Source organism: Rhea americana, unplaced genomic scaffold, assembly GCF_003343005.1.
Source record: "Rhea americana isolate MKP2758 unplaced genomic scaffold, rheAme1 scaffold_495, whole genome shotgun sequence".
In the NCBI taxonomy this organism is placed as follows: domain Eukaryota; kingdom Metazoa; phylum Chordata; class Aves; order Rheiformes; family Rheidae; genus Rhea; species Rhea americana.
In genome coordinates this window covers 57962-72535 of record NW_028186640.1, presented here as the reverse complement: position 1 = coordinate 72535, position 14574 = coordinate 57962, and the positions used below count along the sequence as shown (strand labels likewise).

The 14574-nt window shown below is 61.5% G+C and overlaps 1 protein-coding gene across 1 annotated transcript in view; it reads right to left on the bottom strand.

The window, feature by feature from the left end:
• Positions 1-512: 512 nt before the first annotated feature.
• The window catches only part of LOC146588823 (protein O-GlcNAcase-like), a 16024-nt gene continuing 1962 nt past the window's right edge, over positions 513-14574 (bottom strand). The window contains exons 3-18 of the mRNA XM_085317296.1: positions 11845-11942; positions 11196-11326; positions 10610-10781; positions 10137-10235; positions 9451-9735; positions 9040-9168; positions 6686-7692; positions 6191-6368; positions 5902-5958; positions 4780-4865; positions 4564-4668; positions 3073-3164; positions 2487-2679; positions 2240-2411; positions 1594-1849; positions 513-955 (exon numbers count right to left, since the gene is read on the bottom strand). Of these exons, the coding sequence (XP_085173422.1) occupies positions 1713-1849; positions 2240-2411; positions 2487-2679; positions 3073-3164; positions 4564-4668; positions 4780-4865; positions 5902-5958; positions 6191-6368; positions 6686-7692; positions 9040-9168; positions 9451-9735; positions 10137-10235; positions 10610-10781; positions 11196-11326; positions 11845-11942 (2941 nt within the window). The 3' untranslated portion in view covers positions 513-955; positions 1594-1712. The remainder of the gene's footprint in view (positions 956-1593; positions 1850-2239; positions 2412-2486; positions 2680-3072; positions 3165-4563; positions 4669-4779; positions 4866-5901; positions 5959-6190; positions 6369-6685; positions 7693-9039; positions 9169-9450; positions 9736-10136; positions 10236-10609; positions 10782-11195; positions 11327-11844; positions 11943-14574) is intronic.

Sequence of the window (14574 nt, the reverse complement as noted above, 5' to 3'; positions counted from 1 at the left end):
TGCCCTGGCCCAGCCTGACCTCGTCCCTCGCCCTCGGGACAGAGAGGCAGAGAGAAAACTTCGGTTTGCTCCTTCCACCCCTCCCTGCCCAGCACTTTTCCAAAGGCTGCAGCAGGATGGCTGGATAGATGTCCCTCCTTGCCCCCCCCGCCCCCGGCCTGCCTCTAAGGCACTGTCCTGGCAGGGCAAAGTGCCTCTGGCGGCAGCAGCCCCCCAGACCCAGAGGGGAGCCAAGGGCATGACTCTGTCCTGGTCTCAGCACTCGCTGCCGGCACTCGGAGCTCATTCCTGGAGCGCAGTGGGGGAGGGAAGCCGAGGGCTGGCGAGCAGCTGGAGAGGCGGATGTGTGTGGGGAGCCACTTCATCTGAGGTTACACRGGAACCAGGTATAAGGAAAGCCTGTGTGAGCTGGATGGACAGGGCTGGCTGGAGGGAGGACACGGGGCTGTCGGAAGGAAACACTGCTATCCTAGCCCTTTCCCCCAAGAGACGGACCATAGCAAGAGCCCAGAAAATGCTTTTATTGCCAAGGGCAGCACTTCTCTCAGCCCTTGGGCAGTGGAGAGCCAGAGGCTGCCTCACTGTGTCAGGTGCCAGCTCCAGGGCGAGACAGCCCAGGCACACGCAGGCTGCCCGGCCCAGACGGGGAGAGCCGGGACAGCCCAGCCTGCAGGTGTTGCACCCAAGGACTTTCGGATGTTCACTAACGTAAGGGGGACTATGAAGAGCAAGATGTAGCATGACCACAAATAATAAGTACTTATTACTCATGCATAGATTGCAATCTCTCAGCCYAATTCACTGCAGCCAGGCACTTCATATTATGCTACAAGCACTTCAGGTTCCTAACAAGGCTGCTGCCTTACAAGCTCAGATCTCTCAATGCTCCATCGGTCACGGAGGAATTGCAGCACGGGCGTCCCCTGCTCATCAGGTGGGGTTCTGGTCAGCACAGCTGTCCGGGGCAGCGTCCACACCATACAAGATAGCATCTTTTATAGTCCCCTCCCTGTTTCTTTTCCCCAGTAGCAGCAGTTTAAACCAAGCCAAATTGTTTTTTATCCAACCAGGCTCCATTGTTCACTTGAGCCTCTTGTTTTTACTTCTTATGACTGTATTCCCATACATACTACCAAAGTTGAGGGTTTCTGCAGTGTCATCTCATTTCTTAYCCCTATATTCCCACTTAGCCCTGCAGTGTGGTGCCTCAGGCCATGGACCCCCAGGGGGCTGCCAACTGGTGCGACGTCCCAGCACATCCTGCTGTGGCAAGGGCTGAGCTGTCCGTAAGGCCCCCCTCGTCTGCAGGCCGGTGTAGCTGGAGCACTCCCCAGCTCCAGAGCACTGTGCCATGCCCAGGGAGGGACCACCACACGCAATACTGCCCATGGCTCTCACCCTGGCCTAGTGGTCCACACACAGCCTGGGGTATTGCTCGTTCCCCTGGCAAGGGCAGGAGCTGTTCTGCAAGCAGCAGTGAAGGGAAGAGCGGAGGTCCTGCTACCTGGACCTCCTGCAAAATGGCAGAAGTGCACATCCATTGCCCAGGGACCCACCAGGCCGTGCCTCCCATGCACCTCCCATCACACGTACCTGCCTTGTGCGATGCCTCGCTGCTCCTGCTCCTGCTCCCTTGAGCTGTGCAGCCAATGCTGCACGGGGTCTGGGGCCCCACGGCATTGCCACCCCGTGCCTGCACCCAGTGCTCATGCTCAGAGGAGCCGTCCAAGGAGGCGAGCACCAGGGAAGCTGCCCCAGGCCACTGGCAGGGCAATGAAGCCCAGCTTGCTGTAGAAGCTCAGCTGCTGACGGTCAGCAGCACTGACCTGGCAAAACACCCCCTGTGACCCTGCAAGGAGAGACAAGTGGTCAGGCCCACAGCACCGAGACTCTCTCACCAAGCTGGGGGCCAGGGGCTGGGGCAGACCCTGAAGGACCCATGCAGCGAGGGGGCTCAGCCTCTCCTCTGCCCTGGGCAGCAGGCTTTGCACGATGCCCCAAGCCTTGTCTACATGTCCCCAGCGTGAGGGGGGCTGGTGCCAAGGAGAGAGGCTGGAATGTGGCAGGAGAGATGGGCAGAGAGCCCAGCGAGGTCACCTGCTCTGTGCCAGGGCAGGGAGCTCAGTGGGGTCACCYGCTCCGTGCCAGGCACTGGGCGCAGTGGGGCTGGCCTGGCTCTGGGGTGGCTGGGGGAGCAGTGGGCACAGCGTTGCGCACCGGCCTGGGGCATCGTGCTCACCGTGGGCTCTGAGCGCACTCAGCAGGCAGAGGGCCAGGCTGCGGCTGGCCCCTGTATCCAGCACGCGCGGGGCCGTGCCCAGCTGCACCAGCGAGGAGAAGCGCCGCAGTATGGGCAGTGGCACGGGCAGCGCCTCAGCGTGGAAGAAGAGCAGGGCTTCCTGCAGGACATCCTGCAGGCAACGACACCAGTGAGGGACTCGGCATCCTCCTCTCACCCTCAGCCCCACTCACGGTGCCCCACTCACCTCTCCCAGCATGGGGCTACCTGTGCCCAGCTCCTGGGGGTACTTGTGCCGCATGGCTGGCAGCCAACTGCCATCCCGCTGTTGCAGGAAGCCTTCGGCACAGAGCGCGCCGGCCGCGTAGCCACACAGGCCATCCTCATCCTCCAGCACGAATGTGTACTCGGGGCTCAGGCTCAGGAAGCTGCCCAGCAGCCTGCCAGCCAGAGCGGGCACCCTTTGAGTGGGGCATGTAGCTTGTCCCAGGGAAACCTTGGAGCTGACAGCCTCTTCCCACCCGCTGCTGCAGGACCTGGCACCCCAGCATCCGCCGGGCTGCCCCTCAAGACCCTCAGCCCCATCAACGGCACCGCAGCCCTTGCAGATAGGCTGGGCAGCAGCCGTTCCCGGGACCAGCCAGTGCACTAGTGCAGCAGTGTCCCCCTGGCCTGCCCTGCACGTGAGGCCACTGCAAGCTGGCGCAGGCACAACTGGGACACACAGGGACATCAGGAGGGGGCGGGCGGGCTGTTGCCTCCTACCATGGCTGCCGTGTCACCTGGCGCACGGCCTTGGCTCAGCAGGGAGCCCCATGGAAGCCACATCTCACCTGTCACCAAGGAGGTCTGGATACGCTGAGAGCACCTCTGCCACACAAGGGTTACAGTCCAAACTCTCTCGGCACATTCGGTAAAGCTCTCCCTGCAAGAGCCAGGCCCAGCTCAGCCCGGGCTCTGCCTGCTCTTCCCCAGGCCCTGACCTGCTGCTGTCCTTTGGCTCCCAACCCCACGGCCATGCTCCCCCGCACCAGCAGCATCGCACCCTTCCTCCTTCGCAAGGAAGGACTGCGATCAGGACTGCAGCCCCCTCCAAGCATGATGAACCAGCAGCATCCTGCTCTGCAAGGAGGGACCAAGACCAGGGCTGCAGCCTCCAGCACTTCCCATCCAGAGGAAAGTTTGTGCTTCAGCTTTCTGATGTGCTGACATCTAAGTGATTCCCATAGCCGTTGTGCAACACACATCATGTTGTCATGCTGAGGCTCATTGCCACAGCACAGCAATGCTTTGGGACAGGAATCGCCATTCCAGTCAGGCTGCCTGGGAAACACTACTCGGCTCCAGGCTGGCGCATGCTCAGAGCAGCCAGTACGGCAGGGACCTTAATCCCGCCACTCCAACAAGTCTGCACAGAGCGTGTGCAAACCGGACCCCTCCAAAGTGCCTGCCTTGGGCAGATGCGAGTTTTCTGCTGTTCACAGGAATGGTGAAAAGAACATCCTGATAAAAGCACTGCTTCTCAAAGGAGAGGCTGCCAGGATCATTGAGTGTGGGCAGAACAACCTGCTTCTTAGCTCTGCTTTCAGAACTGGCTGAACTGCTTAGCTGATTTTTTTTTCTCAAAGTTTCACTGGGGATAGACTTTCAGCGTGTTAAAGTTTGGCCTGAAGAGCTGAAATCTGACAACAAGCAATTGAAAACAAGATCTTACAAAAGGAACTGCTGGCAGCTATAGTCTGATATTATAAGCTCTGCTCTCTGCTCTCACGTGCTTGCAATACCTCTTCTGTTTGCACACACTGCATTTTGCATTACAGGGTGCTGTGTTTAGCAGGGATGTCTGTTGTGCCCATGATYCGCTGTGTTTCCCTTAGCTGCAAGGAGCAGCAGGGTGCTGGAGCAGAGAGTTCACTGCAGACTGTGTGGCAGGTGGGAACTGGATTTGGCGGCATTTTAATTTACGCATCCACCCCCTCCCCCTCCCTGAATCTCTCCTTTCCCTCCCCGTCCCGGAGCAGCAGAGCTGTTGGGACATCAAACACTGAGCGCGGGGGCTGCACCCAGCAGATCGTCACCCTGACAGGGGATGCTGCTTTTCTGGGGAATCACGGCCACGTGCCACCCCTGCTGCCGGCACCGCCTGAGCAACCGGCCCTGTCCGTGCTGGCCAGAGCGGCCGGCCCTGAGCAGCATGGGTGCCGGAGCGGGGCCCCAGCGGTCCCTCCCCGCCTGCGCCGTCCTGCCCCAGGCGCCCGGCCGCGGGGCCGGCTGCAGGCGCGCTCCCGCCCAGGGTGAGCTCGGCTGCTCGGCATGGGTCTCACCTGGTCCGTGGGCAGCAGCGGGCGCAGCAGGTACAGCCGGCCGGCCGGGAAGAGCGGAGGCGGGTGGTGGAAAAGGTCACAGCTGTTCCCCACAGGCAGCAGGGCCTGGAAGAGAGCAGGCGGCTCTGGGGTGGCAGGACGAGGGTAGCTCGAAGGGCAGCTCCACAGCCGGGATCCCGCTCCCAGCAGCTGCTCTGCACGAAGCGGTGCGCTCACCTGCAGCTCCCCAAAGAGGCCCCCGCGGCGTGCCCAGGGCTCGGCATCCCCCTGCGGCGAGAGTGGGGCAGCGATGCTCTGGCACCCTGGAGGCAGTGCGAGACAGAGGCAGACAAGGTGAAGAGCAGCCTGCAGGGCCCAGACGTCAGCGACCACCACGCCGCAGCGCTGCAGAGCTCGCTGGGCGCAACCCGGAGGCTCTGCTGCGGTCTGCACCGCCCAGCCGGGCAGCCTATCTGTGCGCTGGGCGGCAGCAAGCCCCTTGTGACAGGGCTTGCAACGGAGGGAAACRGGGAAAAGGCATGGTTGTGCCTTCAGGAAAGGTGCAGGGGAAAGACACGGCTCCCAGCGGTGAGCAGAGGCTGCAGCCCGGCGCAGAGGCTCCCCGGCCACCTGCGCCACGGTGCCCGTGGCAGCTCCCAGGCTGCCCTGGCGTGCAAGCCCCGGCCCTGCACATGGCCACTTCCCCAGGGAGCTGGGCAAGGGGTGGCCTGGCACACTGCCATGTCCTGCGCTGAACGGGGAGCATCCTTCAGGATGTCGTCTGGTGACAGCTCTTGGTCTGTAAGAGCTCACAGGGCCCACGGAGCAACCACGGGACCAGGCGCCGGGGGGACGCAGGCTCCCAAAGTGATGCACGGGCATSCAAAGCTCAGCATCACTTCTGTGTGCTGTGCTTGGAAACCCGCAGGACATAACTGCTCCCAGTAGCGTGTGGATCCCTTCCACCAGAAAGGCTAAGAGATCCTCGCACTAAACGGCTGAGACACGTCCTGGAGAAAGGCATCCTGGTGACAAGCCACCCTGCCCCCTTCCAGGGTGCCTCACTTCGGTCTCCCACTGTCCTGGCAAGGCCAAGACCGTTCGCAGGGAGGATGTGACCGGTCACAGGTCACTGAACCGGGCACCTCGCTGCAAATGCTTTCCAGCTGGTGGAGCAGAGCTGTGTCCCCGGCTCCGTCCGCCGTCCCCATCTCCACGCCCTGTCCTGCCCTGGTGCACTGAGGTGGCCGGGGTGCCGGCCCCTGTGCCACCCCCCTCCTTCTGGCAGGCAACCGTCAGCAGTCCCACACGAGCTGGGGCCCCACAAGCGAGGGGCGCGCAGGTGGCAGAGATGCTCACAGCCGAAGCAGCTTCCCCAGGGGCTGGCGGGGTCGGGATCGCGGAGGAGACGGCAGYCTGCAAGGGAGGGAAGGCGGTGAGCACGGAGCGCTGCACCTGGACAAGCGCTGGCACCGGCACACAGGGCCCAGGCCCCAAGAGGGGCCCGGACTCTGCCACTTCCGTATGGGGAGCCGCAGGGATGTCCCGGGCTGCTGCAGCACGCGGGGTCTCTGCGCTCCACAGCCACCCGGAGGGCAGGATTTGCCCATGGTGAAGGTGCAATACGGGGCCAGCTTCTGCCACGTACCCAGCCACTGGACGAAGGCGCTGGCGGCCAGCAGCACGTTGCGGATGTCCCAGAGGTAGGGGTGGAGGTCGTAGAGCAGTGAGCGCCCGGCGCAGCTGACGAAGCGGCTGTGCAGGCGGCACGTCTCGGCGCAGAGCAGCTGGAAGGTCCGGGCACGGCCCTGCCACTGCTCGCCCTGCTGCAGGCACCAGCCGTGGCTGAGCAGGGACCGGCCCGCAGGCGCACGTGCACTGCACTGCCCCATCCACACTGCACGTCCACACTGCCCATCCAAGCCACGGGTCCGCACCGCCCCATCCAGGCCACCCCGTTCACACCTCCCCCTCCACAACATCCTGTCCACATCACCCCATCCACTCCATCCCATCCACGCCGCCCTGTCCACACCTCCTCACCCACATATACCCATCCACAACACCCTGTCCRCGCCACATCGTCCATGCCACACATCCACATCGCCCCGTCCATGCCATACCTGGCGTCACAGTGCCTTACCAGTCGTGCATTGGGTGCTGTGGMCGGGCTGCCCATGCAAGGGTGGTTGGCCTGGAGCCACTGTAAATGCTCCAAGAGACATCGTGCCTGGGGGCCATGCTCATAGGGGAGGTAGAAGAGCTCCACCAGCATCTGGGCCTCCTCCAGCATCAACGGGGCTGTGGGACTGCGCTGGGTCCCAGTCCCATTGCTGAGAGGTGCCAAGGGATCAGGGCTGGTCCCAGCCCCATTGCTGAGCAGTGCCATGGGGCCAGGGCTGGTCCCAGTCCCATTGCTGAGAGGTACCGCAGGACCAGGGCTGATCCCAGCCCTGTCACTGAGAGGTGAAATGGGTCTAGGGCTGATCCCAGCCCCATTGCTGAGAGTTGCCGTGGGGCCCGGGCTGGTCCCAGCCCCATCACTGAGCAGTGCCGTGGGGCCAGGGCTGATCCCAGTCTCATCGCCGAGAGCTGCCGTGGGGCCAGGGCTGGTCCCAGTCCCATCACTGAGCAGTGCCGTGGGGCCAGGGCTGGTCCCAGTCTCATCGCTGAGAGTTGCCGTGGGGCCAGGGCTGGTCCCAGCCTCATCGCTGAGGGGTGCCATGGGGCCAGGGCTGGTCCCAACCCCATCGCTGAGAGCTGCCGTGGGGCCAGGGCTGGTCCCAGCCTCATCGCTGAGGGGTGCCGTGGGGCCAGGGCTGGTCCCAGCCTCGTCGCTGAGAGCTGCCGTGGGGCCAGGGCTGGTCCCATCCCCATCGCTGAGAGGTGTTGTGGGGCCAGGGCTGGTCCCAGTCCCATCACTGAGCAGTGCGGTGGGCCCAGGGCCAGTCCCAGCCCCATCACTGAGAGGTACCATGGGGCCAGGGCTGGTCCCAGTTCCATCGCTGAGAGGTGCCATGGGGCCTGGGCTGGTCCCAGCCCCATTCAGAAGTGGTGCTGTGGGGCCAGGACTGGTCCAGGGTCCATGGCTGAGCAGTGCTGTAGGGCTGCAGAGTGTCTCCAGGTGTCCCAGGGACTCGCTTTCCYCCGCTGCATGGGCATGAGCAGAGGAGGGTTCACAGCTGCTGCGCAGGTCCCTGTCACCCATGGGGCTCTGTGGGACACCAGCGGGGGTCCTTCCCCCTTTGCCCTGCTCCAGCCCCACCGTGATGGTCCCCCTGCCCTCCACTGGCACCATGCTGAAGGGCTGGGAGCCGCTGGGAGCAGTGCCATGGGGCTGGGGCTGCAGCTCAGCATCACGCCCAGCCGTGAAGCCTCGCAGCATCAGTCCTCCCTGAGGGCTGGTGCTGGGCTGTGCTGGGACCCTCCTCCCTGGCCAGACAGAGCAAGGGGCTCCCCTCTGGCACCCACACCCAAATGGCTGCCCTAGGGCACCGACACCCAAATGACTCCCCTATGGCACCCGCATCCAACAGCTGCCCTATAGCACCCGCACCCAAACGGCACTCTGGCAAGACCATGCCAGGTGACACGCCGACCCTGAGCATKGCCCACACCAGGGCTCTGCACAGCCTCATGCTCTTTTGTGTTCGACGACTCTCCACATCCAGTGAGGCCTGGAGCTTCAGAGAGGTTTTGCAAACAGTGCAAAAACCAAGCTTGTGCCTTGCTTAATCCCCTCTTTCAGAGCCACAGCATGGTCCGAGCTTTCTCCTCTTCTGCTGAGCCCATGGATGCAGGGACAGCAAAGTGGGAAAGCAGGGAGCAGAGTGTGCTGCCCCTCCTTGCAGCAAACACCACGTCACATCATCCTCTTTCAGGCTGCTAAGCACCTTCCCGAGTCACTCAGTTGCTGCTTCCCCCCATTCTTGCTCCAAAGCTGTTTCTGAGCCATGTCCTCAGGGTCGTACACCCCTTCACAGCCCCAGTGCCCAGCTCACATAGCCCTGCAGTGCTTCTCTCGGCTCTGCTCTGCTGGGCACTGCCCTCCTCAGCTCTCTCAGCCTTTGCTTTCCCAGACCGCTGTCCTGCTGAAGCAGGCGTCCTCCCCACTCAGCCCGGAGGCCCCTTGCTCCTGCCCAGGCTGAGCCGGCTGCAGTGGCACAGCAGTCCCCACTGAGGTCCTCCCACACCCTGTGTCTGCTTGTCTCTTGTGGTGTGCCGGCACTGCAGGGGATGCTGTGTCCCCTCCCTGGGCTGCTCACCCTCGGAAAGGAAAGCACCTGGCATGGAGCTCAAGCAGTTGTGGCTCTCCATGCTTGTGCCCCAGGCCACTGCTCTGTGCAGACCCACCATGGGAAATAARGATCCAGCTGCAGCCCCCACCCTCCAGAGAGCCCCTCCCAAACGGCAGAGCATTGGCCCATCCTACTCTCCTATCCAGCACCCCAGGGCTGCCCTGGGATGGATGCCGCATGGTGCGAGCCCATCACCTACTTGGCTCCAAGGTCTGCTGGTTTATCTCAGCCACCCAGTCCTGCAGTGCCAGCTCCAAGGCCTCCTGGGGGTTGTAGCTCCCCTCTCCTGGGCACAGGTGGTCCCCTATGGCTGCCACAGCGTTCTTTCCTAGGGAAATAGCATCCAGCAGTCTGGGCAGCCCCACTCTTGCTCAGTTGAGTTATCCCATGCCACATCCAGGGAGGCAGGTGACCCCCAGGAGGGACCCCTACCCCGGGGAGTCGGGTGGCTCCTGGGCAAGAGATCTCCCCAGGCTGCTGCCAAGACACACACACACACACACCCTACGGCCTCAGCAGCGATGGGCAGGGATTCTGAGCATGGCCCAGCCCTGGGAGCACAAGTTCACTGTAGGTGCCAGGGTCGTGCATGCAGAGTTGGGGCAGGTACCTGCGTGCTCAGGATGGGTGCAGCTCCCCAGCTCACTCCGAAACCAGCTGCCCAGTGTGTGGATGGGGATGAAGTTGGCCTGGAGCTCACAGTTTGGGTTGAGGAGCAGTCCACGGAGCCTGGCCACCAGACCAGGGGCGCGTCCCGTGTAGGGGCCCAGGAAGACGCGCCTGCAGTCATAGTCATTGGCATACAGGTTGTCCCAGATGATGGGGCGACGCTGTAGGATGCCCTCCACTTCCTCCAGCAATGTGGCTGAGAGTTCCTGTGACACCACCTTTGGGCCTGGAGCACGGGCACAGGACACCATAGCACAGATATGCACGGAGCACGCGGGCAGCATGGTGCGTCATAGACATGACGTGTATATGTGTCCCATTCACCCACATGCGTATATACGTATGCATTAGTATGCACGCATGCACATGCAGGGACATGCACAGGTCTGGACACCGCGCACTGAGACAGGAGTCGAGGCAGACCACACAACCAGGGCGAGAGCAGCCTCACCTCCTCCTCCTACCCCCTGCTGGGGCTGCTCACCCCGATGCTGAGAGGTACCTAGCAGGGCCCCTCACTGCCTCCTCTCCAGGGGAGGGCCATGGCCGTGGGGCTCACAGACTCTGGGCCTCACAAAGAAGCGCTGCATGGGGCRGTGCACCCACGGAGCAGGACAGGATGCTCACCGGTCCAGATGACGCCGATCCCTGGGAGCAGCTCCCGGCCCAGGGTCAGTAGGTAGCAAGACTGGCTGGGGCTGGGTGAGCACAGAGAGCTGCAGTACTCTGGGGAGGGAGCACAGAGCATTCCCTGAGGGCAGGGGAACCCGGCTGCCAACAGGGAGGAGAGGCTGGATRGGAGATGAGGGAGATGTGTGGTGCAGGCAATACGATGTGTGCAGCTGCTGAAGCACTGCCCCGTCTGCGGGCTGGTCCTGTCCCAGTCCTGAGAGCTCCAGGGCTACTGCAAAGGGCCCCCGGGAGCATGGGGATCCCAGGGGAGCAGTGGGAGTGGCGGGCTGTCAGAGCAGCAGGGTCCTGGGGGACACGTGCTGGGCGCACCCAGCCGAGGGAATCCCAGCATGATGTGGAGTGTCCTGGCTTGCCAGGCACTGGGTGTCCAAGGACAGGGCAGGGGGCTGCACCGCTGCAGGAGGTACCTGTGGGGCAGAAGAGGAAGACTGAGGGCTGGCCCAGCTCCCGGTACATCTCATTGGCCACAGAGGCCTGGGCCTGCGCCAGGGAGGGGAAGATGTCTCTGTCTGCTCGGCACATGCGGGGATCGATGTCATCGAAGAGCAGCGCAAAGGAGCGGCACCCRGCCGCGGCCACCTGCGGGCATAGGCACAGGCTGGTAGGAGCCCCGGGAGCAGAGCGAGGGCACAGCAGCTCCAGGAAAGACCCTCACGCGTGTGGGAAGCAGCTCCCAGAGGCTGCACCAGCCTGCAGCAGCCCCCCGGCGCTGCAGCTGCACCTTCAGCCCAGAGCTCCAGGGCTCAGTCAGGCCCATTTCTGCCCTTCCTGCACTGCCTGCAAGCAGTCAGGCATCTGCACAGCCCTGTCATTGCGACAGGGCAGCACATCCGCTGTGGGGTGCCCCACAGAGTCGGCCCTCGGCCAGGGTCCCCCAGTGGTGCCCAGGGCTGCACAGCTGCAGTCGCCCAGCACCCWGCGTGCAGCAGCAGGAGGGGTTCAGCTGTCGGAGCGGACGCGGGGGACGTGGCAGGAAGGAACRGCCCACGCTACCTGCCTGAGTTTTTGCTGCAGCAGGAGCCGATCCCCACCACTTGAAAACACCATATCTTGGCCCGCAGAAATGGCAAAAATAAACTCCACACCATGCTCTTGGGCGGCTTTGATGAGCGACTGCAGCTGGGCTGCGGACAGAGCAAAGCAGCTGCTGTGAGCGCTGGGAGGCAAGGGACGAAAATGAAAGAGCCGAGAGCACCGAGAGACMCAAGAGAGTGTCTGGGGTCCCAGAAAGACAGAGTCCRGGTCCTTGGGACATAGAAGTCCCCCCCACAAGGGCCCATGGGACCTGCCATACCAGAGCATATTGCCAAGCACTGAGCCCTGGGCTCAGCCTGGCACTAGACCCCTGCAGGTCTAGTATGGGGAGCTCCTGACACTGGGGAGGGCCGGGGGGGCTCTCAACTGTACACAGGCTCTGGGAGGTCCCTGCAATGGGCAGGACCTGGGGGGTCCCTGCAAGGGGCAGGGTCTGCAGGCTCCCAACAACAAGCAGGGGCTGGGGGCTCCTTGCAATGGGCAGGGTCCTGGCAGGAAGAGCAGTGCCAGCCAGGCTGACCGTGGTGGAGGTGCAGGCTGAGCACTGCTCCCCACAGAGCTGGGATGCCAACAGCCCACCCGCACTGGGGCCCAGCAGAGCCACTACCTGCCTCATGCTCCGTGTAGGGTTCTCGCCAGAGCAGCCGGTGCTTCAGCTCGTCCTTGGGTGCGTACATGTAGCAGTTGAGCCCCCAGCGTCTCAGCCTGTGCAGCAAGGACATGGGATCACCCATGGCATGAGATGGGCCCTTTGCAAAGAGGCATCGGGGCAGAGCTGCCAGCCTGCAATGCCAGGAGCTCCTCAGCGCTCTCATTGCCAAGTGCTGCACCATGTCCTGCAGGCCTCCAGCTCCTGCTCACACTGAGCCCCCAGACCGTGGAGCCACTGCTCCCTCCTGCACAARAAGATTTGCCCTGTGCAYGTCTGAAGGCTACACAAAGACATARATCTCACCCTGTGCCCCTGTACTGATTCTGACATCTTGTGTTTAGGCACCACTCGATTTGCATTTAAACACTTCCAGAAATACACTGCATCTGGATGCAAAAGGCCCCGAGACCAGCAGGACGCTGCCTCCTGGGAGGTCRGTTGTTAACACCCCTGCAGTGCACGACGCCCTGGCACACAGGGAYCCCTCACTGCCTCAGTCCTGCTCACGCCATCCTCTCGAAAAGCCTGTGTCCTACCTGCAGGARTGCCCTGCCTGGCTTCACGTGCAGCTCAGTTCCTCCAACAGCCTCGGTGCACACACTACGCCGTTTCCGAGTCATGAGTTTGAGCAGACCAAGCTCTTCAAATCGATCACTCTGCAACACTTTTTGCAGTTCTGGGTCGTTCTGGTGCTCTTTTGGACCCTTGCACTTTTCCATCTCCTCTTTCTGTGAGAGCACCAGTGCCAGATATGGTACTGCAGTCCTGACCCCTCCCCGGCTTGGGGTCCCTCCCGGTCTGTCTGCCCCTTTCGTGCCAAGTCCCCGCTCCTCCCGGTCACATCCTGTTCCCCCTGCCCGGCCCTGGCACACGCCTCCCGTGTGGCCACGTTYGGCTGTGTCAGTGGAAGGGGATCCAGGACGCACAGTGCGGTCACGGCCGAGACGACGCACACGTCGTTCACCGCTGTCACTGTCCCGGCCCCCAAGGGAGTTCTGTGCCGGCTGTGGGACCAACCCTGCAAGGTTTGTGGAGCAGCTCTGGGGACCYGCACTGCTCCCCTGCGCCCAGCTAACGGGGGCCCCAGTGCTGAAATTACAGCAGGGACTGGAACTCCTCCATGTGCAGCCTATGGCATCAGCACTAACTCTAATCTTGCTGACACCAACCACATCCTTTTACAAGAAACCCAGAAGTTGCCAACGTTGCTTGTATACTCACCCCTTACTGCCCTTTCGACAGGCTGAATCTGAACCAGCTCCTGTGCTGATCAGCCCGCTGCAGCCAGACACAGCCCGTAGCTCGGCGCCAGAGGCACAGGTCACTCACCTAGTGCATGCAACAGCAGCCGGCAGTGCCCATGGGGCACCCCCAAGCCCATGGGGCTGCCCAGCCAGTCAGCGCCAGTCCCACAGCTGCTCCCACCACCCACAGGTCCTTGTTCCAGCTAGCGCCAGCCTCAGGGCTGCTCCCACCACGGGGGGTCACGGGGTGGTGTCAGACTAAGGAAGCCTGTCCTGCACGGCCRAACCCCAGCACCCCTCAAATGGACGGGTCACACTAACATTGGTCCATAAACGTTAAGAGAGCTACCAGAGCAACACTTCCGGACTGGCAGATTTTTGCCAAACTCTGCAGCATCCTCTGCAGCGCTGCTGGTAAACCAGCATAAGAGAGCCCTGGTCGAATAACTGAGAAATATTCCTCCTCCTGAGAAATGACTTCTGTGCTAGCTGAAAATGCTGCTGCAGAGGTGGCTACRGCATGGGAAGGATGCTGACAGACCGGAGCAGGGCCCATCAAGGAATCACAAATGAGACAGATGGAAAGCCTGGGAGCAAGGGGCTCTTGAGCTCAATCTGCTTCATCTCTTCAAGGGGAACTCTGGGGTGATTCTCAGCCTACACGTGCTCAGGAGAAGAGAAATGCCGTGACCTAGCAATCAGATACAGCGAGACCCAGGGATGATTTACAGGGACAAGCMGAGACACAAGAGGAAAGTGCTCCAGATGCTCTGCTGCTCTCAGAGCTGAAGGAAAGCACGTCCAGGAGAGATCAGGATCTGACTGTTTCAGGAGGTCAGACTACACCATCGTAAGAGCCCTTTCTGGCCTTAAAAAGTATGAATTCCTTCCAAAATCTCCTCAGCTCTCCAAGACTCACTGCAAATTAACAGGACATGGCAAACACCTCCCCAGACAGCTCTTTTGGCTCGCCTGTATGAAAACCATCTGATTTACTCATTTATTTGTATTTATTCTTCTCAGTAGATGACGGTTTACATTTTCCCATGATGAACAAACTGGGAAGCACTTCATGTATCACATGACATAAGTACATCATCTTGGTTCATTTCAGAGAAGAAAAACACTGATGAACATACTGTGCTTTTAGAATTGCGATTAACAGCTTTCCCATCCCAGGCCAAGCTATGCCATCACTAGACCTTCTCATTCCCAATACACTTTAAAACATCAAATCTTATTTTCCTTCATTGTCTCAGCTGCACATTTTACCCTACATTTCTAACCTACATTTTTTCTGTATCTGAATCTCTTCCCCCATCACGGTTCTTGCTTGCACTTGTGAACACCCACATGGTCACCAGAACACCAAGATGCTTCCCATGCTGCGACAGGCACATTGTCCATGCCATCAGCACTGCACTGCCCACACATCACCACC